The following is a 27025-nucleotide window of genomic DNA, read 5'->3' as shown; positions in this document are numbered from 1 at the left end:
CAATTTACCAGTCATTAACTACTCATCCTTCTGACAACACCTTCTGACCAATCAGATTTCAAGAATTCCTCAGCACTGTTGTATAACCAAAATAATTATAAACATTCATCTAGTTATCATGCATATGAAGCATACATTTAATATCTGTTTCAATGCAGTGTACAATATATTTGATTTTCAGAAGCACCAACATTAGCCGTCTTTCAGTCTTGTGCATCAAACTAATGCACAATGTCGAGATAATGACGAGCGAGACCTTGAGTACAGCATGAAGCCTCTACAGGAAATTAAAGTGACTGAAGAAAAAAGACTAGAAAGTTTGGCATAGAAGAAGATCCTGTCTACCCTTCGTTCTCGTACGTATCAGCAAAACATATGCTGCAGTGAATACGTGATGAGGTCCGCAAGGAACCATCTCTCGTTGTTTTTTTTTTTTTTTAACAGACACTCCAGAAATGGCAGACGAAGGGAGTGCAGAAGCAAAGGAAGAAAGAGAAGGGCAGAAGGAGAGAGGGAAACTTGGCTACCTCTCGGCTGTCATCTCGACTTTATTGTTAATTCTCTTCATTAAAAGGGAAAACGCTTTTAGCTGAGCGTGATGGAGAGGAAAAAAGTCAGAGCAAGAGCAGGCAGACAAATAGGAGACTTTTTCATTTCTCACACACACACACACACACACACACACACACATATATATATATATATACACATGCATATACACATGCATATATACATATATATATATATATATACATATATATATATATATATATATATATATATATATATATATATACACACACACATACATATATACAAAATGATTCGATGTCGACTCGACATTAACTCCAATTACCAATAATCCGGATTTGGAATTGTGCCTTGCGGAATGAAAAAAGACTTGAGACTCAAGCCAAATTGACAAAGAGTCTAGCCTTCGGGGCGACTAGTGTTTTATGCTGCCCGAGTTAGAAAGCTATACATCTAATTAGAAAAGCTATTCAATTAAAATACAATTAATTTCCCAAATGTGAGGCCACTATATTTCAAATAAACCAGCCTGAAGATAGCATGTAATAAGAAAATAATCAAGGGCCACCCTGAAGCACATCCAGAAGTGTTTTATTCCAGCAATTTGACAAAGAAAAGCATTTTTTATTTGTTTTAAAAAAAAATCATAATTTTCATCAGCTATAAACCATATTTCCCTCAGCATCCTCTCTTTTTTTTTCTCTCTTCCACAAATTGCTGATACTGGAGACTCCTTCCAGAATGCTAAACAAACATCTATTCACAGAAATATCAATGATTACACATGGTTTTAATCTGTTTATGTGGAGCACCTGCCATACAAATCCCTGCGTAAGTTGTTACTATAGAAATGCTAAGATATTAGAGCCAGGCCATTAATAGAACCCTTGTAGCTTTAGAGCTGCTGTTATAGAAAATTAATCAACAGCAGTAAAACTTCTACCCATTGAAACAGCAGTGTGATTCAGCAGAAATGTCAATCCAGGAAAGTCTACACAGCATGACTCAGCTTTTCCCAAATCATTACCTCACTGGTCTCTGCACAAGACAACACACACACACACTCACACACACACACACACACACTCACATGCACATTCCTCAGTTAGATGTGTGTACGTACCTGGAATGGCCCACTGGGATACACCACAACGTTAGCCTTCCTCCAGTTGGGGCCTTGGTGGCCTGAGAGTGTCCATGCTAAAGAATCCACTGTGGCGATGCCCTTCACTCGCAGGAGGACATTCAGAGTTCCTACAGTGAAAAAAGAACGACAATTTTTTTAAAACCTAGCATTAAAAAATTATTCATGCATATACATGCCAAACTGTGAGGTGGATGGGATACAACAGCAGAAGACCACACGGGGTTCCACTCCTGTCAGCCAAAAACAGAAATCTGGAAAGATAAAGACTGGAAAAAGACCAGGTGATGTTTTTCCAATCTTCAACTGGCCAGATTCAGTGAAGCTGTAGGAATCAGTACTGCTCTAAATCTCACCTTAAATGTGCACTGTGTGAAATTAAAGCAGCTCACAGTAGTGATACAGATAGACCCATGTTTCTCCCAGGGTCTGTGATCTTCTAATTTTGTCACAGTGTTAGAAAGCACAAGCTGCTGTTTTTCAAAGATATAATAATGATAAATAATGACAACTTAAATCTAATAACAATTTTAATAACAAGTTCTATGGGTGGAAGGCTGAGAAACAGAAAAAAATGGCTCCAATAAAGAACTAAAATATTATTGTACACATTTGAATAATGTGCCAAGTTTGTATTTTTTTAATAGTTAAATAGGCCCCTTCCTGTAAAACCCACAAGACAACATTAGACAATACTAACAGCTAACATTACTGTATTACCAAAAACAAGGTGTTAGATGATGGTGCTTCCATATCTGTGCATAGATGACAACCAATTGCCTTCAACTCCATCGTTATTATTGTTTTGTTTCCATATTTATGGGTTTGTGTGCACTTCTAAATTGCACTACTCCATAATACGAGAAGATGCGATCTTCTTTTAATGGCTAATTTGACAGAGAGTGGGTGTGCAGACTATAAATACTCTGTTTCTGTAAACTTATGTCTTAACGTTCATTTAAAAATGCAAACAAGCACACCAAAAATTGGCACATTAGGATTAGTGGAAATGAGGACAAGTGCCACCTGTACGGCTCAAGAAATAAATTATCCTTCCTACTTAGTGCTTAAGGGGAGCCAATATATATTTCAGCTCAGAATAGGGACAAAAGCCCTCCAGACAAAATTGAAAGGAGTAGCATGACAGAAGAAGCCGTCCTCTTCTGAATGCTGCATTCATAAAGCATATTATTTATACATAATATTGGAAAACCTGGCCTGCACTTATGAGCATCACACAAATATCAGTCTGACAGAAGTGATATAGCTTGGAAGAAAGCATGCTGACCTTCATCCTTTTAATAAATGTGCATCAAGGTAGTTCAAGTGGACTTCTGTCTGAAAGGTCCTGCCACATTTGGTTAGTGCACTCCTCCTGATAAAGGTACTGCGACTTACACAACCCCGGTCACGCACAAGAGACATGGAGAGTACAGAGTTATAAATATGAGAGAGTATAAGGTGTCACATGGGTCATCACTCAAACATTAGCTCTCATTCACGTAAAAAAAAGCTCTATAATTTACCACTTTGCCTCTCACACAGACAAAAAAAAAAACCTCTCACATTCAATAGTTTGTCATTCTATCAAGTCTTTTTTAACACCGCTGTCAAACCCAGGTTGTCGTCACTGCTACTAGTAAGGTACGCTAAAGAAATGATTGCATTTAATGACCAGCTATCGCTTAGACATCACACTGTGGAATACTTCTGATCTTGAAAAATTGCTCAGACTGTGCCTTAGAACAAGATCAACAAGATCAGTCTACACCGTAGAATATGCGACACAACTCCATGTCCAGTCATCTCATGGCTCGACTACTACAAATCTTGCTATTGCAAAACTATTGCCCTATACTGCTGTAGTTACCTTCACTGTGAAACTGTTATGTTAGATATGTATGTATGGCATTCTGGGAAAACATTCAAAAATGACAAAAAACAATCAGATTTTGGCCACAAATATATTTCCCCATTACCACAAATATATTCCCCCATTACCACAAATATATTCCCCTGAAATGATTTGGAAGTGTTTATATTTACTTTTAAATCTTAGCCGTTTCCACTGTTGTAACTCTGTACATTTATTATTAGTTTATTGTAGTCACAAAACACTTTATCATTATTAAATAATGTCTTTTTATACCAGGTATAACTCCTTTCCCTTGACTCCTTTGCTCTAACAGCAGCTATGACAGTAGTTCCGGCTTTTGTTATCATTTCTATAGTAACTTACATGGGGACTTGTATGGTGGACGGGCCACAAAAAATGGATTTTAAAATGTGTCATTGTTGATATGGTGAAGATTTCTGGGAGGAGAAGTACATTTAGAAACAAATTTAAAAGCTGTAACTTTTCCAGTATGGGAAAGTCTGCAAGACAGAGGGCTCTGTGGTTTCTTGGTAACATGACAAGCTACACTTTTTCTCATATTACTGTAGAAAAAGCACTTGGAAAAAGTGCTTCAAACACCAATCACAGAATTACGGAAATGCACTTTAACAAAAATAATCGTAGTTAGAGAAATGTATTCATGTTTACCTCAAAAGTTATCAGTTTACGATACTGATAACGGAGATTTGATCTTATTCATGAAGCAAGCCATGTCAGTATACATCAATAACAACAGAGGTTGTGTTAGCTTACAGTTACGTCTTCCACTTCCTGTGTGTGCGTTATATACCTTACTATCATTTTCAACATACGTAAACAAACTAACTAAATGTAATGCATTGTAACAAACCAGCCTTAAACCTAAGCTCTAATATTTGTCCTTGCTGTTGAGCATCTAAAGAATCTGATGAAGGCCTAATGCTTTAGATTCAATAAACGATTCAATAAACGACACTGAAACTCACAAATATACAGAGCAAACTGAAATTGGATAAAGAGGTACTTCACAGTGAGAACTGGGCAAGAAAGTGAGGAACATTTACAGAGGAAACTAAGGACAAGGAGAACAAGGAAGATGAAAACAAATACAAAATCTTAGCTGAATGAACACTTTGCCACTTGATAAGGACGTGTACTTCTCCTTTTACTGTCAGAGATACAAATGTATCTGAGAAAGAGAGCTGAGAGTACCAAGGGCAGACCCGCATTAGAACTACCTGAAACAGAGGACCTGAGAGTTATGTTCGTTGAAAAGCATACAGCTCCATTAATTTTGTTAGCTTTGCAATTATTTGTGATTTATTGGTTCTCTTATGTATCAATATATAGCTACTATAATTCAGGTGAAACAGTGGAAAATTCAAACTCAGGGGGGGTGTAGACTTATGCAAGCCACTGTAAATTATATAACTCTTTTATCTGACACTAAAAATAGGACGTTTATGTAGAGCTTAAACTTCTCTGGCTAATGCCGAAATTACATAATCTAAAAAATATACTACCTTACGGTGCCTCTAACTAGTTGTACATTTCGCATCTCAAATGTTCTTGAACAGAAGGAAGGATTTTGCTAATAACAGAAAAAGACATTGGTTTTAAAAGATCTGAATCATGCTTTTCAGTGATCTCAGTAGAACGGCTTAGGCTTTTACCCTGAATGGTTGCGGCAAAACAAAACAGAACAGCTTATTAGTGAGGCTAAAGGAAATCAAGGAGGGGAAACTAGGATTTTTCAATAGGACATAGCTTACTCGGAGGCATTCACTCCATTTTCAAATCAGAATAAAAGAGGAACTTGGCATTTATTTGACATATGCAGTCTGACTCTTACATCATTGCTTGTGCACATTTTTGGTTTATCTGATTGAATGGTGTGATACTCAGGAACAGAGGTGTGTCCTGACTTGGTTATAACACTGTTATATCAGTAGATGATGACAGCACCATTGCCAGTGCTGCATAATTAAGGTGTCATGCATCACTGTTCATTTCATGTTTCATCTTATTTACTTAAGGCTTTGAAAAGCTTTAAGGCTTTGAAGCTGTTATTTCCATTGGTGCCCACTTACAACAATTAAAAGACACAAATAAGAACATAAGAGATGGAAACAAAATAAATAGTAGCGGGACAGTCATAGTTAGACTCAGCATAATTTAGAGGATTAAAGTTTAGCAGAACTGGAAACTGTTCATTATATTCTCATAAATAATTTATAATCTAGTTGGTGCCGTGACCCGGACCAGCAATGCTCCTGATGTCTTTCACTGAGTGCAGTACTTAGTCCAGCATTGACACTTGGTACACTAGAACATTCACTGCAGTGCTGTCAAGAGCTGTATTTCATACTTTTTTTTTTTTTTGGCAGACCAATAAGTAATTTAAGTCTCACTGACAGACTGATATGTAGAAATCCTTACATTTACATCTAAACTGTGGGCCTGCGATCCATATAAATTCAGTGAGTTGAAAGCGCACCACTCTGGTGGTGTATATGATCCCCACTCATTTTCCATCCCACTGTTTTCTTGCGATTAATAGGATAATCTACATGACTTCTATAATGTCCGATTGGTGAACTGCAATCCAGCTAAACAAGGCTTGTCTTATTATTTATTATTAGAGAATGCTACACTAGTTTGTATAGAGCAGGAGTAAGTCCTAGAGGGCTGGAGTCCAAGACAATGTGATATTTTTCTTAGTCAAATCTATGAGAATCAAATCACCAGTTAAATATGGAGTAACTGAATAACAACTGGGCTTTGTGTCCTTTTCAAATATCTTTCATCTTTCTTTTTTCTTCCTATTGTTGTCTGTCTGCCAGCTTTCCTCCTCCGATCTCAGGGCTGTTATCTAGTGTTAAGGTATCAGCGGCCATGCAGAACTATTTTTCGCTGTGCTAATTTGGGACATTGTTAATGTTAGCCTTGCATGGCTAGCACACCTTTCAGATCTTTGCTTGCTAACAGGGATGTCTGATTCTCTGTGGGAAGCCCAGAGTAATGAGGGCTCAGACAGCATTGCTTCCCTCTAAAGCTGGAGTCTGTACTCACTGAGCTGCCCACATGCCAACGCTCAAGCTAATCATTAGCAGATTATGTACAAAATGCTGGCAATCAGCCAATGGTGGGCTTAAGCACCGATGATGGTGCTTCTCAGTGTGATTAGTGATGCAAACAGAGATGATGCTGGTTAAAGATGATATTTACGATAGTGCATGATCAGGCCTCACAGGTAAGCGCTGCTGCTTAGGCAGGAATTTTTGCTAAATGGTAGACAGCTCTGGTTTTTCTCCTTACTGTATATTGCATACAAAATGGACATTTTTGAGGGTGCTTTGGATAATGGAATCTTTTATGGGTGCAAGGTTGAAACATCCAAAGATGTACACAGCGTAAGAGTTTTTTTTTTTTTTTTAATGCTACACATCCTACATATACAGTTAAATACGCAGATCAGCAAAGTTGGAGAACCTCACACACAACCACAGATAAGCAGAATATGAGGTCTCACTATGGCATCACCATCATGATACAGCTGGTGGTGTTGGGGTGTGTGTGTGTGTGTGTGTGTGTGTGTGTGTGTGTGTGTGTGTGTGTGTGCGTGTGCATGTAGGCTTATGCGAGATGAGCACCCTGGGGTGATTCTGATTGTGATTAATGTGCCTCGCCTTTCAATTATAATTTTCATTAAGGATGTGCTGTCTGTTCACAGTCTCTTAAATAGTAATGGAATTAATAAAGCATATGCTTTGAAATCAGCAGCAGTGCAGGCCCCGAGGAGAAAGTGTGACCGTTTTTCAAAACGCTGAGAGAATCTGAGGGATGTCTCTGCCGAATGTGGAGCAAATGGCAGATAATTATAGCACAGGATCTCTAAATGAAGACGAAAGGATTGGAATAGAAATCAAAGCAGTGATTCCAGGCACAAAACAGTGAAAGAAAAGAGCGCTTACTTTGGCGGCACAACCACACGGTCACACACATTTATCACTGTAATTCCAATATATATACTCTTCATAAAATTTGGGCTTGGGCTCATCAATTTACTTCCAACTTTTCCCTTTATTACAATGAGTGTTTTTGTCATAAAACATCCACAATGCAGTGCTTGAACACCAGATGTTCATATCAGCAGCGCTACTCCTCCATCACCAACTCCTACTCGCTACTCCTCCATCACCACGTTACCCAGCTGAAATGGCAAAAGTTAGTAAAAGGATAAAACTTTTTTAAAAATTCTCGACATGATAAAGGAATAATATTGCAGTCATGCCCCTATTTTTATGTACGAGTTAAAATGTGTTACCCGATGGCAGCTTAGTCGCTAAACTGAAGTGACTTAGCAGCAGTCCACTGCCTGCTGAGAGGCTAGATTTATCCGCAATATCGTGAGCTTAATGTGTTATCAAGATACCGTGTTGAATTACAATGAATATTAAAACAATGATAGATAAAAAAAAATCAATAAAAGCATTCACTCATGAACCAAAGTCTTCCTCATGGTTTATCTCCCATATTTAACAAAAAAAAAAAAAAAGAAGTGACAAATTAGCCAAGCTCACAAACTTAGCGTCTTGTAAACCTTTGTGAGCTTTTTACTAAAATATGTCAGTTAAAGTTTCAAACTGTGTGTAGGATGTGTAGTATATTGTATGATGTTGTATTTGTTTGTCTGGTTTTTTATACAAAGTGCTAGAACCAAACTAGGGCTGTGAAAGTAAAACCATACTACTGGTCCATTGTGCTAAATATTCGCTTCTACTGTTACCTTAAACAGGCAACTCAACCAGCAGGTAGACGTCCATAACTTCGAAACTAATGGGTGAATTTGAAAAAAAATCAATGAAATTCTATTGAATTAAATTCTGTTGAATTCTGTTGAATTAATAAGAATCAACAGAAAAATAATTTCATTGTGTACCTATTAAAAAGAAAGGTCTGTGGTTACAAAAAAAAAAAAAAAAAGTTGTTCAAATATTGGCAAAAAGTTTCGTGTAGGTTTAGTGTAGTCTGAAAAATGACTTCTTGAATTCAGTACATGCATTATGCTTTGTGGGATGTTGGAGATTGTAGATCATCGGCATACAACTTCAAAGCCCATCCATAAATCAGTCACTGTGTGTGTATGTGTGTGTGTGTGTGTGTGTGTGTTTTGACATGGATGGAAGATGTGTTTGCTGGATATAGCGCTCTGATGGAGTACTGTGTGATGAAGGGTCTAGAAAGTGACTGATAGCACCCTCGCATCGCCGTAAATCAGCCGACGGCCTCATGTGACCCTGCCGACAAACAGGATGCACACACACACACACACAGAAACAAATTTTACACACACACACACACACACACAGTCACACTCACAGCTAACTAAAATAACCCAAAGTACACATGGACAATTCTTAATTTGTCAACTGACAGCTGGCAGAGAGATCATTAAGCACAGAGTGTAAACACACAAACACACACACACACACACACACACACACACACAGAATCTGTCAGTGCAAGTGAAATGACTCAAGGATAATTAGCAATATGTAGTAAAACTGCACACACTGCGATGCACTGCTAAACATCCTGAGCATATCGAACACAATTCCACACAGAATTATTACAGAAATCTGTAATTACAGTCAAATTCCAAAACGTTTTAGTTCAAATTAATGCCATTAATGTTATTCAAATATAAAATATTTTTACTTCTTTCGGGTTGTATTCAGAGTCAGCGAGTTAACTTGCGTCAACGTTTACACAGGGAAAGTTCCTCATGTTGGGAGTCAGGTTACGCAGGTACTTAAGCTGACTTTATAGGACGATTATTAAAATTAGCTGCATGTACAGTAGTTCACGCATCCGATGTCGAGTAGTTCTTGAGTAGAAACATCTGAGGCCGCACCTAGACCACGCCTTCAAACAGTGTAGAAAATGTGGACTGAAGTAGCAGATCACATTTTGCTGCTTTTCTGTCAAATGTAACATGACATAATTAGGATTATATGAATGAAACGATGGCATGCATTGAAATCAGCTGTTATTTAATATAATTTTAACATCACTTATTGCAAATTTGGTTTAACAAAACTATTTAGCAGATTATTTTTTTCGATCATGTGCTGATATTTACTGGTGCACACAACTTAAAGTCAAACGGTACTACATCGAGGTCAGTGTGCGTCCATAATGTAGGATATTTTATCACTTTATTAAGGTGCAGTGTTAAATACAGGGGTATCCCTTTAAAGGGACTCTAGTCACACACACTAAACACACACACACACACATCACAAACAGACAGATGGATAATGAGACATATTTCCCCAAATAAGAAAAAAAAAAAAAAACACTGAACATTGAACACCTTTCCATAGGCTGTAGCTCAAACACACCTACACACTGGTTATTTGAGGCTGCAGCATACCCCTTAATATAGACTTTTATACACACACCCCCACACACACACACAACACCCTTGATGTGACAGAACAGGGGTGGTTGATAATTTGACAGGGACGCAAGGCTGTACCAACTGCAACAGTGACGAACACTTTTTCCACTTTGTGAAACTGTGAGAGTGTGAGCTTGAGCGTGCGCGCGTGTGTGCGTGTGTTTGCCTCACACATCTGCAAGCACAACATTAGTGTGACATAACAGTGACAGATGTCCTCCTCCTCAATGGCTTCCTCCCTGGAAAGGTGCCAAACAGCAAAAAAGACAATTGTGCGCGCACACACAGGCACACACAGACACACACACACACACACAGCTAGCTATCCTACACCACTGGGGCCAGACAGATGTCACTTTAAGTTACACCTCCATGTTTTTACACTCAAAATAAGTTATCCGTCTAGTTCTCTCTCTCTCACACACACACACACGCACACACACACACACACACTCTTCCTCTGTGCAGTGATGTGGTACTGACCGATGTGTTTTCCATTCATATGGTAAAAGAAAGAGATGCAGTACGGAACTCTGCCGGAGCCCGAGGGACCTCGCGCTGCTGTGACGTTGTAAAGCGGGGACAGGAGACGAGCTTTATCCCCTTTCTGACGTGGCCGTGATGTCTCGATGTACATATAATAACCTGTTATAAAGAGACAGAGACAGAAAAAGTATGCATCGTGGTTTCCATTGAATTTTTTTAAAACTTTTTTTTGGCTTTGTATACAGTTTTTGGTCTGCCTACGTTGTCAGTTAAACTGTACACAGCTCATTGGTTTCCTCTTTTCTTTCGTCCTACCTCTGATTAGGGAACGGTTTTCAAAATCATCCTGTTGGCCACGTCATCGCAAACTCAAATAGACACATCTGTCACCTACTAATACACCTAAGGGTCCTATTTGCTGTGATTCAAATGCAACTTGAAAAATAAAGACAGCAATAACTGCACTACATGTGGTCAATCTGGTATTTAAGTCGTTTTATTAGACATTTAATTAAATCCAAGATGGGGTTTTTCAACAGCATTTAAACCACCTTAAACACAAGCACAAACTTGAAAAGATGAGGGATAGGAAATGTGGACTGAAAAAGCTGAATAGAAGTCTAGAATATCAGATTAATCGCTGGAAATGTGGTTTTTAACAATATAGCTTCCACCCTCATTAGTCGTCAACTTATAAAATAGCACTTGATCCAGCACATTCTGTTTTTCTGCACAATGAACTAGACATATAGAGTAAAGTTTAAAGCTGAAAAATGTTGTATCTACTGTTGAGAGTTGAGGCAAGTGACTGGACAGGACATTATTTAATGCTTGTTTTATTGCAGTAAATAATGCCCTGACAGTTAATTAAGTGAAACTGTAATTTGCCCAAGCACTCATCTGTTTTGGTTACAACTCATTTTAAGTGTAGTTAATAATTTTATCCATATAATAATTTCCCCTTGATATAAACTCGATTAAGATGCTGTCACCTCTGTTATGCTCTATATGAAGAAGACTTTTGTAGTGACGATACTATTATTTAATTAATACTATCATATTTATGTCTCCAACGTTACCCCAAATGGCAATCCATTGGTGTTTTGTTTTTTTTTTCCTCCCCAACTTGGTCACCTGCCACTACCACCCAGCCAGCTCTCCTATATCACACGACAGCTTCTTCTGAGATACACGAAGCCAACAGCATGTTTTCAAGCTGCTTCTCGTGTTGTGTCACAGAGCAGCGTAACAGACTCGAGGAAAGCTGCTATCTGCCCTCTTCCACATACATGAGCTCACAGAGGCCCACGATTGGCTAGTGTCACTATGATTGACAGGGGAGAAAGAGTATGCTATCCCTCCCATCCACTGTCAGATAGTAATGCTGGATTTAATATCACTCCTCAATGGAGACTTTGTCATGCAATAAAAAATTGAAATTTAAATGAGCCGCATCTTTGTTTTCGGCAAACTCCGAATATAAATGTGGACAATTTTGGTATTAACCCGTCACTATGTGCACAAATCTCAACTCCGAATATTCCCTTTAGTGTGTATGTAGTCTGTATTTATTTCTCTATATAATGCATATATAGGAGTGTTTACCTTCTTTGGTCCCACTCCTGTCAGTGTCGGGACCCGTGTTTACCGAGCGCTTAGGGTTTTGACTCAAATGATTTTGTCTGGTCCAGTCAAACACATCACTGCGATCCTGGGAGAACCCGCAGATCCGCACATCCTCGAAACCACACACATGATCTAATGAAAGAGAGAGGAGGGGAAAAAGAAACAGAGCAGAACATGGGTGGTAATATATAAATGTGGGTGTATTAACGGAAGAAAAAGTATACGATGGCCTGGGGCTCTTCAGAAAGAGTGATAAAGATAGAAGGAAGTAGAAAAATGATCTTCAGAGAGCTGAGAGAGCACAGAAAAAAGCACGATTCACACTTTGCTGCTTGTATAATTCTAATTTCCATGCAGCATTAAACTTGATTAGCAAGTGTAAAAGCTCTAATGTCAGATACATGCAGGAGAAGGAAGTTTTTTTTTCCACAGGGTATTTTCTGAATCTTAAATATACTTCTCATGTTCCTGTGTTAAGTATGATTAAAATCCATGTGGAAAAAAAGTTATGTAGCTAATTATACTAGGTTTTGATTCATTCCCTCTGTAGCTGTTTATATTCCTTGTTTAAAAAAAAATTGTGGTTCGACATAATCCACAGCAATTCACATCCCACTGTGCTCTCCAAATTGCTCCACTTGTCCTCCAATCTGTTTTAGTCTATGTTTTTATAATTGTAGCACTTTGGCAAAGCTCTGTAAGCGGGCTGCCAGCCGAGCCATGTTGAATTTAATTAAACAGAACCGGAGAGAGAGAGAGAGAGAGAGAGAGAGAGAGAGACAGACAGAGAGAGAGAGAGAGAGAGAGAGAGAGAGAGAGAGAAAGGACAATAGAGAGGGCAATAAAAAGGGAAGAAAAGGCTGCTTACCTGAAGGTCTTGGATAAGTGTAGGCTGTAAAAGAATGAGAAATTATAAAATGAAATCCTCAGAAAACAACAATGAAAATAACAATGAAAAAATAAAGAATGAGAAAAGATATACTATTGAAACTACACATTGTACAGTATACCATCACTAGGAGAACTGCAGCAGAAAGATGAAGTTTTCAGTCATAATGTAACAAATCTGAGGAACGTTCAGAGAGATTCGATAAACAGTTAAAGGAAAAATCCACCCTGAATGTCGTGCGTAATTATGTGATCTTTAATAGAGTCGAAGATCTAATTTGTAATGAAATTCCGAGTTGAATTAGTTAGTTCAAACTTCTTGCATTGACATGTTGAATTATTTTCTCTCTCAGCTCGTCATCTGTAAACTCTGCTCAAACAGATCAGCTTCCAAAGCTTTCAACTTTAAAACGCTAATACTGCAATCAACGCCATCGTGCTCGTCATCTCGTAGACAACCAGCCGAGCTGAGCCTCTGCCGTAACTCAGCACCACTGCGTCATACAGCTGCATTGCATTCTGGACCTTTGAGTCTGTCTCTTCCACTACTTCCACACTGAACCTCTCTTTAATATGAGGTTGAATATCGTTAGTAAGTGTTGAATGAAAAGAGAAACACTTGCTGTTTTGTTTTTAGGAGCTAACAGCAAACTGACTTTTATCACTTAAATTTGATATTGCTGAATTATTCTAAGTGCTTTTATGCTACGTCATATTACATGTCAGAACAAAGTCTAAAAAAATGCAGCCTGCTTCAATAGTCAAACTAAATTCATGCTGGTAATTTGCAGAATCTGAATGCTGCAGTCAGAAAATCAACTAAACCAGCTGCTAAACCCAACTCTGAATACAAGTAACTTTCTTTGTGTAAATATTGACATAATTTTTGCTCCCTCATTCGACTACGGTCCTAAGAGAAATGTTTATTTAGGGGAAGTTGATCATACGTCTGTAACTACTTTTCCCAACTGAAGCTCGAATCATATTCCAAAATATCATGGAAAAATCTTCCCATCTGTAACTGTGACCCTTGCTGTGCCCCAAGGACTGAAAATCGTCTGCAAACAGCAAGTGAATGCAAGTTCAACTGATTAATAAAATAAAATATCAACTTAGCCATGTTTAATGTCTGTTTGACCTCCTGCCAGGAACAAATTGAGTGTCTTGACTTATTTAGAACACTATTTCATACAAGCTGCATATTAGAGATATTTGGCAGATCATCCTTTGTGGCATTCTCCTGTAATTATTAGTATATCATTACTTCTCCAGAGAACAGCTCTCAAGACGTCGCTTTAAAACTATTAATTCAACAGCACAAGTGTGTGGGAGGCCTGTTTGCAATTTTAATTACCACTGAAACGCATAGTTGCATTTATATTTATGAGTACGCTTTAGAGAGAGAAACATTCACCCTTACTCTAACTCACAATTTATACCAGCCTTGGGTGGAAATTAAGAAGCGTCTGTATTGGACGTTAACAAATTACATGCTGTTAACTTGAGCACTCCCATTTTTCCACACCGCTGCTTTGCAGAGCTCCATGCTTGGCTGCTAATGTTCTGAGCTGATGATCTGAACTGACGTTCAGTAAAGCTTTCAGGTGGCCGATCTCTTGAAAGCTATGTTTTCAAATAGCAGTTTAAGGAAAGGTACAATATTAACATGTACATGGACCCAAATGTGCGTTCTAAGCATAATACAAGCCAAAAAAAAAATTTCTTGCTAAACATTTAAATACCAGATTGTCTGCTCTGGTAGCCTTTCAGTATGTTTTCTGTCACTATATCAGTGCAACACGTATTTTTTAGCTGTTTATGTGTGGAGCGTCCGCCATACAAGTGTAAGTTGTTACTATAGAAATGGAAACGTATTAATATAAACCTTACAATGGCAATACTGTCAGAGCTGAATGAATCAACATGAATCAACACCTTCTGGCCAATCAGAATCAACCTTTCAACAGCACTGTAGTATAAATGGATTTAGTGATATATTCGTAACAGCTGGAGTTGTACCAAGTGGCGGTGTTAAAAATAACAAAATGCAAAAGACAAAAGTATGTACAGCTGTAGAGGTGTTAATGTTACTTCGAACAAACTTCCAAGCAAAAATTTCTGAGAACGTTCTGAGAAGATGATGTGAATTAAGTCAAGATGGTACCATACTAGCAAGATCACTGTTTTGTGTTTTCCTCGAACTTTCTGCCATCATCGAGTGAGGTCATGAGAACTTACGCTCAGAGTACTGGATGGTCCGGGTGACGGTGTCTCCAGTACCAAAGGCGGTGATGGGAGTGAGGCCAACCTCGTAGGACAGAGGGATGCGCAAGTCCGTTATGGTGTGTGACATCAGCACACCTTTCACGGGCTCTCTGGTGTTGATCTGCTTGGACATCACCTTTTGACCCATCTGCGTGCACACACACACACACACACACACACACACACACACACACACACACACCAAAGGAATAGTGATTTTAATGTTGATTTTAATAATAATCATTCTCAGAATATGGTAAGAAGCCTGTCCCTTAAATTATTCGTCAAGAATCCCATATAACAGACATTACTGTATAACTTTAAAAGGTCCTAATCAATAAAAAATGGTTAGACTGTTTATTATTGTGTACTCTTTTTTTTTTTTTTTCTCAAACGACCAAGTCCTAGAAAAATACCTTGTCCCGTATGCCGGTTGTACTGCTTTACAACCTTTTGCAGACATTTAAAAAAGATCTCATTCATTTCATATGCATATGAGGGCTATAAAATATGCAAATTAGCAGAATAAAATATGTTTTTAATAATACATATAATTTAAAACCAACCTCTGTCAAATTCCAGAAGAGTGATTTAAAGTGAAAAACGGATTGAACAGAACACTTTATTAACAGTGGTGTGATTAATGGTGTGTGTGCGTAGAGATGCTGTTGATGCTATCTTGGAAATCAGGTCTTTAATGGAAATTTATCAGTGGTGTTACCTGTCACTGGTGTAATGGCCTGTGCTTACGACATCAGTGACGATTAATAACTCCAGTGACTTAAAGTAATGACACCACATAAAAACATAATTCAAAACTGAAACATCTGGCTGGTCAGAGTCAGCATATTTTAAGAATGAACCAAATGGCTAAAAGTTTCTATTACCATTATTTTCATTATTATCATTATTATACACAATTAACACTTTACCAAACTCCTCCCCTAAACAATTAAATTATTGGAATGGCAAGGCCAATTCTTTTGTTTTTTGCTATGCGCTAAAGTTATCAAAGGATCAAAAGATGAATAGGAGATGATAGATGAGAATTTCAGCTTTCATTTCCTGATATATACACCTAGATGTGTTAAACAACAATAAACAAAATTGTTGTATTGTCTATGCCCAAACTTTGTGAAATGGTTTTTCTCTCTTTCTCAGCTTCAAAATGGCTTGCTTTTCTCCCACAGTTAGCTCTCTGGTCTTCATGTTGGTTTATCCTTTTTAACAAGAAATGTAGTCTTCACAGGCAAAACCCAGGGCTTAAACCTAGAGTAGCTCTTCAGAGCTATGAATTATGTAAACAAGCACACCTGGGCAAAAAAAAAAAAAAAAAAAAAAAGCCTGTCAGTCACATGTTCCAATACTTTTGATCACTTGAAAAATGGGTGCTTTCAAACAAAAGGTGCCATGTTCTAAGTTGTTTAACACGTCTAGATGTCATTATCAAGAAATGAAAGCTGAAATTCTAATCTACGGTCTCATATTCATCTTTTAATCTCAAATCCAAATGTCTTCAGTGTATAGCAAAAACAAAAGAATTGGCCTTGCCGTTCCAATACTTTCGGACAGGAACCTACATATGAACATGAACAAATTGAACATAATATGAAGGTCCATAATCCTTTGTGTGTGGATTGATGATATTTAGAAATCAGTACACATTACTATACACATTACACATTACTATACTGTCACACATATCTGTATTCAGTCTACAATATGATTTGAAGACGCGGTATTCATAACATAGTTACATTTAAAATTGTTAGGTGAAAATTTTGGAATATTTCTCCATTAATTAAAAAAGAAAGACCACCAGGTGTTTATTAATTTTAATCACCATGGCAGACTTTGGCTACTTTGGTTTAAATTAATTTTATTGTGTTACTAATAAAACCATTTATTTATATTGTGTTTGTTTATTATTTGTTTATTAAACAGCCATGTCACGAATCCGTTTTGGCTTTAACTACAGAAAGGTGACGAGCTGACTAATTTTTTGGATTCTTACTGGTCAATTAGTGAATATTAATAGCCATGCAACACCTAATGTAAAGAGTATTCACCATCACCTGCCAGTGAGTAACAAGTATTTATTGTAATGGAATACTTGTCCATACAATATTATATAATGTATTATATAAATATATTTAGGAAGCTGTATTCAGTATTCAGCCTTCGATACTTCCTCAGTGTATTCTGCCCAGCCCTGTCAATAGATCACGCTACATTGTGTATTTATAAGTGCATTTGCTTAAAGGAGCCAGGCACAGACAGTTCCATTAAAACCTGGTGAATTATTAACAAACATTATCATTACTTAACGGCAGTGGAAGGTGACACAGCGGCAAGAAGCGAGGACCTACAGCGCCCACAGCCAGGTGGGAAAATGTCTTCTTTTTTCCTTTAGATACACTTTAATGCAGGTGATAACTTCTTTATTCGGGATTAATTTGACTGTTATAGTTGATGATATAAATTATGATTAGGCACTGCTGGGGGAACCAGGAAACAAGGAACCATTAAAACTAGGAACTATATGACTAGGCAAGAAGGCGTCAAATAGTGTAGATTAGGATCATAAATTGCTATAAGCTGTTATAACTCCCTTTTCGTGGATGAATTACTGGGAGGTAATATCTACTCAGAAAATCAGCACGTTGCCCCTCGAGTCACGATTGATCAGCCGCACCTTAAATCGGGTTCTCCCTGCTCACTGTTCCACTTTTTTTTGGAAAAGAATAAGTGGAAAATTTTCTGAAGGGGAGCAGACATTCAATATCCAAGGAAATTACACAATAGGTGACCAGGAAACAAGGAATATAAAAGAAAATGAAACTTTGAAAGTTAAGAAGTAAAGCAAATAAGAAACAAGTGAGTAGAAAACAAGGAACATGGGAAAACTAGGGAATTAGAACTAGGTGGCTATGAAACAAGGCACCTGGGAGACATGAAAATTAAAGATTAGGTGATTAGGAAACAAGAATTCTGGGAAGTAAGTGAACTAGGAAGTAGGTCGCTAAGAGGAACTAGGTGGTTATGAAGCGAGGGACATGAGAGACATGGGAACTAGAGAGTAGAAATCAAGAGAAAGTAAAAAAGAAAGTAAAAAAGAAATCAGTAACAATACAAAAAGTGTTATTGGTGAACTAAAAAGAGATTGAAAAAAGATCATTTTAGTCTCCATCACTCTCTCTCTCTCTCTCTCACACACACACACACACCTGCCATCAAAAGGATTCCCAATCAGTAAATGTGAATGTGCGTGTCTCTTTATATAAACACTGTATTAATACTAATACCCTAGATGATGATAAGACGTGTGTATAATATCTTTTAATAAAAATATATTTTACTGGATAAATGGGACGTCTATTAACAAAGAGTGAACAGAACAGGAGGATTAAAATAAAAAATACTGCCGTCAGGAAATGAGGTGGGTGTAATGGGTATATTCGGACGACACCTCCCTCTGCGGCTCTAGACACTAATTACAGGACAGCTCGCAAGTGTCATGCCAAAGTGGCATCACTACGGGCTCATTAGAGGGTTCAGGGCTGGCAGAAAGAACCCCTGCACTCCTTCTGCCTCTCTTCCCTCTTATTTTTCTCCGTCGCCAAAGGCAGTGGGGCAGAGAGTGTGTTTGTGTTGTTCACCTTGCAGTTGTGCATCAGCCGTATTTGTTATGTGACTAATTAGGTCTTGCTTTAAGAGCTTGCTACCCAGAAAGTAGAGCGCTATAGCAATACACGTGTGTGTGTGTGTGTGTGTGTGTGTGTGTGTGTGTGTGTGTGTGTGTGTGTGTGTGGGCTTTCCAAACCACTACAGCAAAGCCACAGCAGCCCACGCACACAGGTCAGAGGTCACACAGGCAGATGCGCACACACATGCTTGGGTACTTTTGCTAAGCAATTGCATTAATTTTGTCCCTCGTTTTGGCATTATCCTTTCATTAAGATTCAAATTCTCTTCCTCACCTCCTACGGCTCGAATAACACCTGTCCGTATTTCTACCCACACGCACTCGCAGCATACTGCTGTTTTTTTTTTTTTTTTTTTTTTTAAATCCATCTCAAACATTGTAAAACCTTCTGCTCCTGGGCCTTGCTTGTTCTTCCTTTACAAAGTCATCCACTACCAATTTTTAAAACTTTCTCTCGAAACTCACCACTAACTGTATAAACTTCGCAACCAGCCACCTGCCAGACTGCACGGCCCCACTTTTTATATTCATACAGTATGTGTGTTCAAGTGTATTAGGCGCTACACACCAATATCACAAGTCTCACACACTTTTCCAATTTCTGTGTAGCAAACGTCAAATGTGCATTCATTCGTCTCCAGTAAGCGCTTTATCCTGGTCAGGGTCATTGTGGATCAGGAGCATATCTCAGACGTGAGGCAGGAATACATCCTGGATGGGGTACCTGTCCATCGCAGGGCACCACACACACACACACACACACACACACACACACACACACACACACACACACACACGCTCACACGCTCACACGCTCATTCATACCTAAGGACAATTTAGATTTAGATTTTGGAAAAATGGAAAAGCCACACAGACACAAGGAGAAAATGAGCATCTCCACAGAGAACGTAGCTCAAGCTCAGGTTTAAACCGGGAACCTTGGGACTGTGAGGTGGCAATGCTGCCATATCAATTATTGTATATATACAATGTTCATTTCAACCTGATCGGTACCGATCATATTGGTAGTTTACTGTGTTTAAAAAATTTTATTTTAAATAAAGGTTGAATCTATCACCCCAAAAGTTTTTTTTTTTTCCACTTTGTCATTAAGTATCTATGTTCTTTGTAGAACACTATAACCAAGGGGTTAGAGAACCCCTTTGAAACGCTGGAACCATTAGTCATTTGACATGTTTGTTTGTGTGTGTGTGTGTGTGTGTGTGTGCGTGTGAGCGAGAGAGAGTGTGATGGAGACTAAAATGATCTTTTTTCAGTCTCTTTTTTATTTCACTAATAACACTTTTTGTGACACAGTATTGTTACAGATTTCTTTTTACTTAGCTGCACAACCATTTGACATGTTTCTCTGTACTGAAGAGAAGAAGAAGAAGAAGAAGAAGAAGAAACTCTGTCAATGAACTGTTACACATTATTGAGTAGTATTTTCATCTAACACTTTCATTCATTCTTCAGGCAAAGGAAAGTGTAAATGAAGCCATAAAGCTTTATAATTTCTCATTTAATTGAGGGGACTACTTTTTTAGAAGGAAGAATTTGTGGTTATTTGGGTGATTCCATGATTGTCGTGTCATGTGTATGTAAAATAAAGGTAAAGTTTAAAAAAAGAAATAAAAAAAGAAATTAAACATTGCTAAAGTGTCCTTCGCAACAACCTGTGTGCATGTTTCAGATATATAACTTAAAATATTAATAAAACACAATCTACAACATTATTTGTCAAACCCGTCCATCTATAATCATACTTCTATATAAAATTACTTCTAAAATCTCATTTGTGCTCATCTCATGCTTGAAACAACCTTTTCCATGAGCCATTCCATTCCATAAATCATAATTCTAATTATAATAATTATATGTTATGATAAATATACATTAAACCCTGTTGGTAACTGAATACATTCTTCCCTACGAAATGTCTAGAATATTCCACAAGGCGCAAGTTCAACAGGAAGTCACATCATTCGAATCGAAGATCATGGCAATTTTCTGATATTGACTGACGAGGTCACTTTGAAATTCAACCCTGTTACCTAAATTATAAACTTGTTTAAAAAAAAAAAAAAAAATGAAAGAAATACAGAAAACCGCAATGTCCTTGTGTCATCAGCCAAAAAAAAAAAAAAGTCCAACACTTTTACTTATTTAAAAGTAAAATGTAGCTAAAAGTCAGCAAAGAAACCTTGTACAAAATGAAATATTGTGTGCCGTGGGTTAACACAATTTCAATAGTTTTAATAGATTCAATGTTGAAAAATTCTGAACAAAAATATAGTTTAAGTTTTAGGTTTTTTTTAAGTTCCCAAGGCCACGCAGCTCAATCGTACATTCACCCTTTTGTTACCAGTTTAACGGTACATGTTTGGTAGCGTGGTGGAAAGTATACAAACCTTGAAATACTTTTTACTTTATTGCTCTTGTATTTCTGTCTCATTCTAACGCCTTTATGGTTTTGAGTTCTTTTTTCAGAAAAGAAAGTCTGTGGTAATCACACATACATTACAAATACAGCGGATGCTGAAAAACCTTGCAGTATTGCTTTAAGTTGCTCCTGCTTACATTTATACACAGGTTTATCTATTATTCTTGCGTTTTTTTCAAATGTTTTGTAAAGGAAATTTCATCAGATTGCAATGCCTTGTGGGTATGTTCTGCTCCTGAAGTCTGACAAACTTTACACGAGGTAATAAACTATTGAAATGGTCCTGTAGAGGAAGTGAGGGCTCTTTATATATATACAGTGCACTCATATACATAAAACATGCCGCTGTTCTACTGTGTCTTAGGAATTGTTCTGTTTATCGCCACGAAACTGCATGAATATTTATGACCGTGTGTTTGATGAACTGTAAGAACAATTCACACAAACCTTTGATTTGTTTGTATGAGACTCAGGCTATTTGTATGTTTATATAAATGTGACATATTAATATGAGCTGTGAGTTTATATGGGGGAAGACTTCTGTAAATCATTGCATGATAATATAAATAACAAGCAAGCATTATGTACTGTAGTTTGCTTATGGATATGCACGCGCACGCGCACACACACACACACACACACACACACACACACACACACACAGATATACATGCACTGTTGTTAGATTTTTGCCTCTATAAATATCAGTGGTTATGAGGCGTGAGAACAGATCTGTATCCTCAGGGTACAGAGCAGTGAATATGTGCAAAGCTCAAATCTTATAAATCCTTCATACATTTCACACACACACACACACACACACACACACACACACACACACTTGTCTGTCAAGACATCTCTGTCTCTGTTATTTTAGAAATGGAATAAAATTTCTTATGCTTCTACAGTAATGCTTGTATAGTAATGCTATGTAAGGTATAAAATGCAACAGGATATGCTGTTATAGGAAAATAATCAACGGCACGGTGATGTGATGCAGCCTGACACGAAGCAGAGTTACTCTTACCACTACAGATATATATTTATATATCCAAAATTTTTCATATTTAGTTTATATATATATTTTTTTCAGATAGCCTTTAAAAATGCCTTTGACAAAAGAAGAACGTATTGAAATCATTCTCATGGCTGGATCGGGAAGCTGTCGCAAGGTTGTGGCGGACTTTAACAGGAAACATGACAAACACATCACACACGACACGGTTGCCTAACAAATTCAAAAAGACTGGAAGTGCCAAGAAGTGGACTTCCATGAACATCCACTGATGCAGGCACAACTGATGTGGTGCTGGCATACATAGTATGAAGAGTTTTGGGACACCCTATATATATATATATATACACTCTAAAACACATTTTATGAGTTCGTAAGATAGAAAGTTATAAGCAGACATTTTCCCATAACCATGATGTTGGGTTCTATGGGTATTGCACTGTACATTTTCACACCAATCCAGTCCCAATGTGAATATAAATCTCATCTCATCTTCAATACACCATACAGAACTTTTAAAGCATACATTGACTTTATTATATAGAAGGAAAAGGGTTAGAAGGTTCAGCATGGGAAAATCATAGAGACCAGAAACAGGAAAGTGAGAAATAAGTGGTGAGACAGAGAGTAGGAGAAGAGAGATACAGTAAGAAACAGAACAAGTGGGTGATCATGAGTGCCATCCAATGGAAGGATGAGTGAGTGGGACAGTGGGAGAAATAATGACCAAATTGTAGATTGAGTATAATAGTGTAAACCAAATAGATAGATAGAAAGAGAAAGAGAAAGAGAAAGAGAGAGAGAGAGAAAGTAAGCAAGACAGAGAAAGTGTTAGCCAGAAAGAGAAACAAATAGAGAGCAAAACAAAGAGAGAGACAGAATAAGCAAGAGCGACAGAGAGAGGGGTAGACAGGGAGAGACAGCAAGAAAGACAGAGAAGGAAGTATATAAGATCAGCAAACCAGAAAAACAAAACGGGAGACAGGAGAGCGAAAACAGGGGAGCGAAAGAAGCAGAGCAAGTGAGAGAATGAGAGAAAATATAACAATGATGTGGAAAAAAAGTCAGAGGAGGGTGAGAGGGAATGGGAAATCGAATGAGAGAAAATGACAGGAGCCAAAGCTAGACAGAGCAATACAGAGTAAGAAAACGAGTGCAGGAAATAGAGCAAGAACAAGACACAAAGAACAATGAGGAGACCATGATGGAGAGAGACAGGAGATGAGGAGAGATGACAGATTACACATTCTCTGCTACTTGTCGCAACCCCAGACACCGGATTTAGTTCATTAAGGGTGTGACAATTAGCACTGGAGCTTAATCAGGTATGTGTTAAGACAAAGAAAACACTAACGTGTGCAGTAGAGGAGTGTTATCTGACTTACAATTAAAGCTCCAATCATATATCATGACCTAAGACTTGATAGTATGTATACTGTATACTACACAGAAAATAATGTTAGTTAAGGGAACCTTAATATAAAGCCAAATGTCACCAAAATGTTATACTATTATGTATGCAATACACACACAAGCACACACACCACACACAGCTGTATGCAAGAGTTTGGGCACCCCTGGCAAAGTTACATATTTTATAGATTTGTGAAGTGAAAGAAGTAAACACAACCTCTGCAGCAAACTTTTTTTAAATAACATTTTTCTGCAAATATTAATGCACAGTTACTTTATATTTGATGACCTTAAAAAATAGAAAAAATAATAAATAAAACTGGTATGTGCAAACATTTGGACACCCTTCCATTTGTAAAGTCTCAGAACGTAAGGAACTTGTTAAGCTTTAACTGATTCATTAGGATTTGTTACTCTGGTCAAGAATTGTCATTAGGAATTGTCAGCTCATGACAGTTCCAGAGCGTAATAAATTCTCTGACTTTAAATCCTGCGCTAACACTCAATGGTCATGGCCTCCTTATGGAAGATGACAAAGGATCTGAAAATAAATCTAATTGATGCCTGAAAAGCAGGAGAATGCTTTAAAAAGATATCAAATCATTCCCAGCTCGTAATTTACACTGTCGGATTTTTCAATAAAAAATGGCAGTTAAGTGGAGGTCAAGGCAAGATCTGGAAGATCAAGAAATCTTTCAGAGAGAACTGCTCATATGCTGGGTACAGAAGCAAAGCAGAACTGACATATGGCATTACTGACACTACAGCAGGAAGGTTTCACTGTCACAGGAGTGGTGGTGCTCCATTCTATGCTGCAGTGTTACTTGCACAAACATGACCTGCATGGAAGAGTCATCAGAAAGAAACATTACGTATAACCTCATCACAAAAATGAACATCTGAAGTAAGAAAAACAACATCTAGATAAGCCAGAGGCATTTTGGCAACAAGAGCTATGGATAGATGAAGTAAAAATCGAACTTTTTTGCCACAATCACTAAAGGTATGATGAACTACTTCAAGAAATGCAAGCTGAAGCTTCTGGAATGGCCCTCGAAGTAGCCCTGACTTGAACATCACTGAAGGTAGATCTTAAACATGCAGCGCATGCATGATGCCAAGAATATCTCAGAACTAGAAGCGTTCTGCATGGAAAAGTGGGTGAAAATTCCTTAAACAAGAATAGAAATGGTTCTACTTAGTTTTTTTTTTTTTTAATCTAATATAAAGTAACTGTGCATTAATATTTGCAGGAAAAATGTTTTCAGTAGTTTGCTGCACAGGTTGTGTTTACTTCTTTTCATTTCAAAAATCAACATATTCACCCAATTATATACAAAGAAATGCTCATTAAAAACCCACATACACATTAATAGCATCACAATCAATTCCCTACTGTCAAAAGCTTTAGTCTAGAGGTGGATTTTAAGAAGAGGAAGATTAGCTATTCATGCCAGCAAAGACAAAGGGCTAATCTTCTCTTTTCTTGTTTAAAACCCAGCCACCTGCTGTAATCCATCACTTTGTTCCTTTATTTCACTACGGGCCACATTCTTATGAATAGATTATTAGAATGTTGAAATAGAAATCCAACAGAACCAGAAAACACATACACACACAGTTGCCTCCAGGTGTGTTCAGGAAGGTGTTTTAGACACATGGTACGATTGCTCAAGACGCTAGCTTGCATCTTCAAGATGTTTACGGAGGTTTTTGGGGGTTTTTTTGTGGACAGGACAGTAAACGGTAAAAAATAGAGATAAATCCAGAAGAAAATCCTGTGGTCTGCATTACTGTGTGTCTGCTGACAGAGACGGATTGAGAGAGACCCAAAAGAAAATGTGTGTGCGTTTGTCTGAGTTTGCACAATGCTGAAAATGGCAATAGCTTCATCAGTTAGCACTTTATTACCATATCCCATCTGCTACAATGGGGTCAGGATGGACCTAATGAGGGCAGAACAGAGTAACACAACATTGCCAAGCTGCTAATAAATAAACTTAACACACAGGCTGATTTTGGATAAACTCCACTAGAAGGAATTCATGGCATTTTAGAAACTGAATTAAGACTGCCTAAAAAATTTCCTAGAAATTTCAGCAGATCTTTCTGTAAGCATCAGTGGGAGTTTTAAAGTAAGGAATTAAACATGAGAAAACAGACATTCCACAACATTAAATGTAACTATAAATGGATAAACTATATGCTTTGTTATTCACTGATAAATTAAAAACTGCAGTCTTTGGTAAGTTGCTGTGGTATAAGAGGAATAAAACACTTTGTGACATGCTGTTACTGAGTTAATGGGACCACCTCATAGTTGATTGTTTTCTTATAACAGCATATCCTAAAGGGTTTTATTCCTCCCGAACTACAGCAATTTCCAAAAGATTAATTTTTATTAATTTTTATTAATTTATTAATGGACAACATGGCATACTTTGAGTCTGTTTATAGTTACATGTAATGTTGTAGAATGTCTACAAAACAAGTTAGTTCCCACTTTCATTGAATAAATTGATCATCTCCGCCTGAAATCTCCTCCTTCTATCCCATAATTTGTGTATATGGTTGCCTAAACACTTGGGGTTAGCATCAATATCAAGTTATAATGCATATTAGAAATGTTGATAACTATATTAGACTATTTGTACCCCTGTCAAATTATTTCAGGTACTAGCAATAGTCTCTTAAGTGAACAGCTTTTGCTCTGGGGATGAAACTAGCTGATACATATGAGACTCTACTTTTTTGATAAAGATGTCTCATCATCCTTGGATAAAGGTAAGCTCTTCCCTTGAGAGAGAAAAGCTTACAAGGTCCAGGTAATTTTGTGACACCTGAGCACCAAAATACCACAGACTTCTTGAGAGATGTAGCATATTAACATTCGAAATCCAAGCATGCCTACACTGCTGTGGAAGAACCTGGTGCCATATGTGACAAGTATCAAGTAACGTATCAAGTCACTTGAAATATCATATTAACCCCTTGAACTCTTCCACTGGAACTGAAATGGACTTTAGGATTGGGATTAGATGTCATGAATCTACACAAATAGCCCATATACAATACAGTGAAGCATGGTGGTGGTAGCATTAAGGTGAGGATGCTTACCTTCCTAGGGATTGGAAACTGGTCATGATTGAGAGTAAGATGGATGGAG

The 27025-nt window shown here is 37.6% G+C and overlaps 1 protein-coding gene across 1 annotated transcript in view; it reads right to left on the bottom strand.

The window, feature by feature from the left end:
* LOC113542066 (MAM domain-containing glycosylphosphatidylinositol anchor protein 1) overlaps positions 1-27025 on the bottom strand; it is a 192474-nt gene that overhangs the window by 23781 nt on the left and 141668 nt on the right. The window contains exons 12-16 of the mRNA XM_026939340.3: positions 15256-15430; positions 12998-13021; positions 12109-12261; positions 10501-10662; positions 1655-1785 (exon numbers count right to left, since the gene is read on the bottom strand). Coding sequence (XP_026795141.1) covers positions 1655-1785; positions 10501-10662; positions 12109-12261; positions 12998-13021; positions 15256-15430 — 645 coding nt within the window. The remainder of the gene's footprint in view (positions 1-1654; positions 1786-10500; positions 10663-12108; positions 12262-12997; positions 13022-15255; positions 15431-27025) is intronic.

This window comes from Pangasianodon hypophthalmus, chromosome 3 (genome assembly GCF_027358585.1).
Source record: "Pangasianodon hypophthalmus isolate fPanHyp1 chromosome 3, fPanHyp1.pri, whole genome shotgun sequence".
Lineage (NCBI taxonomy): Eukaryota > Metazoa > Chordata > Actinopteri > Siluriformes > Pangasiidae > Pangasianodon > Pangasianodon hypophthalmus.
Note: the sequence above shows the minus strand (reverse complement) of the source record. Positions and strands in the feature narration are given on the sequence as shown.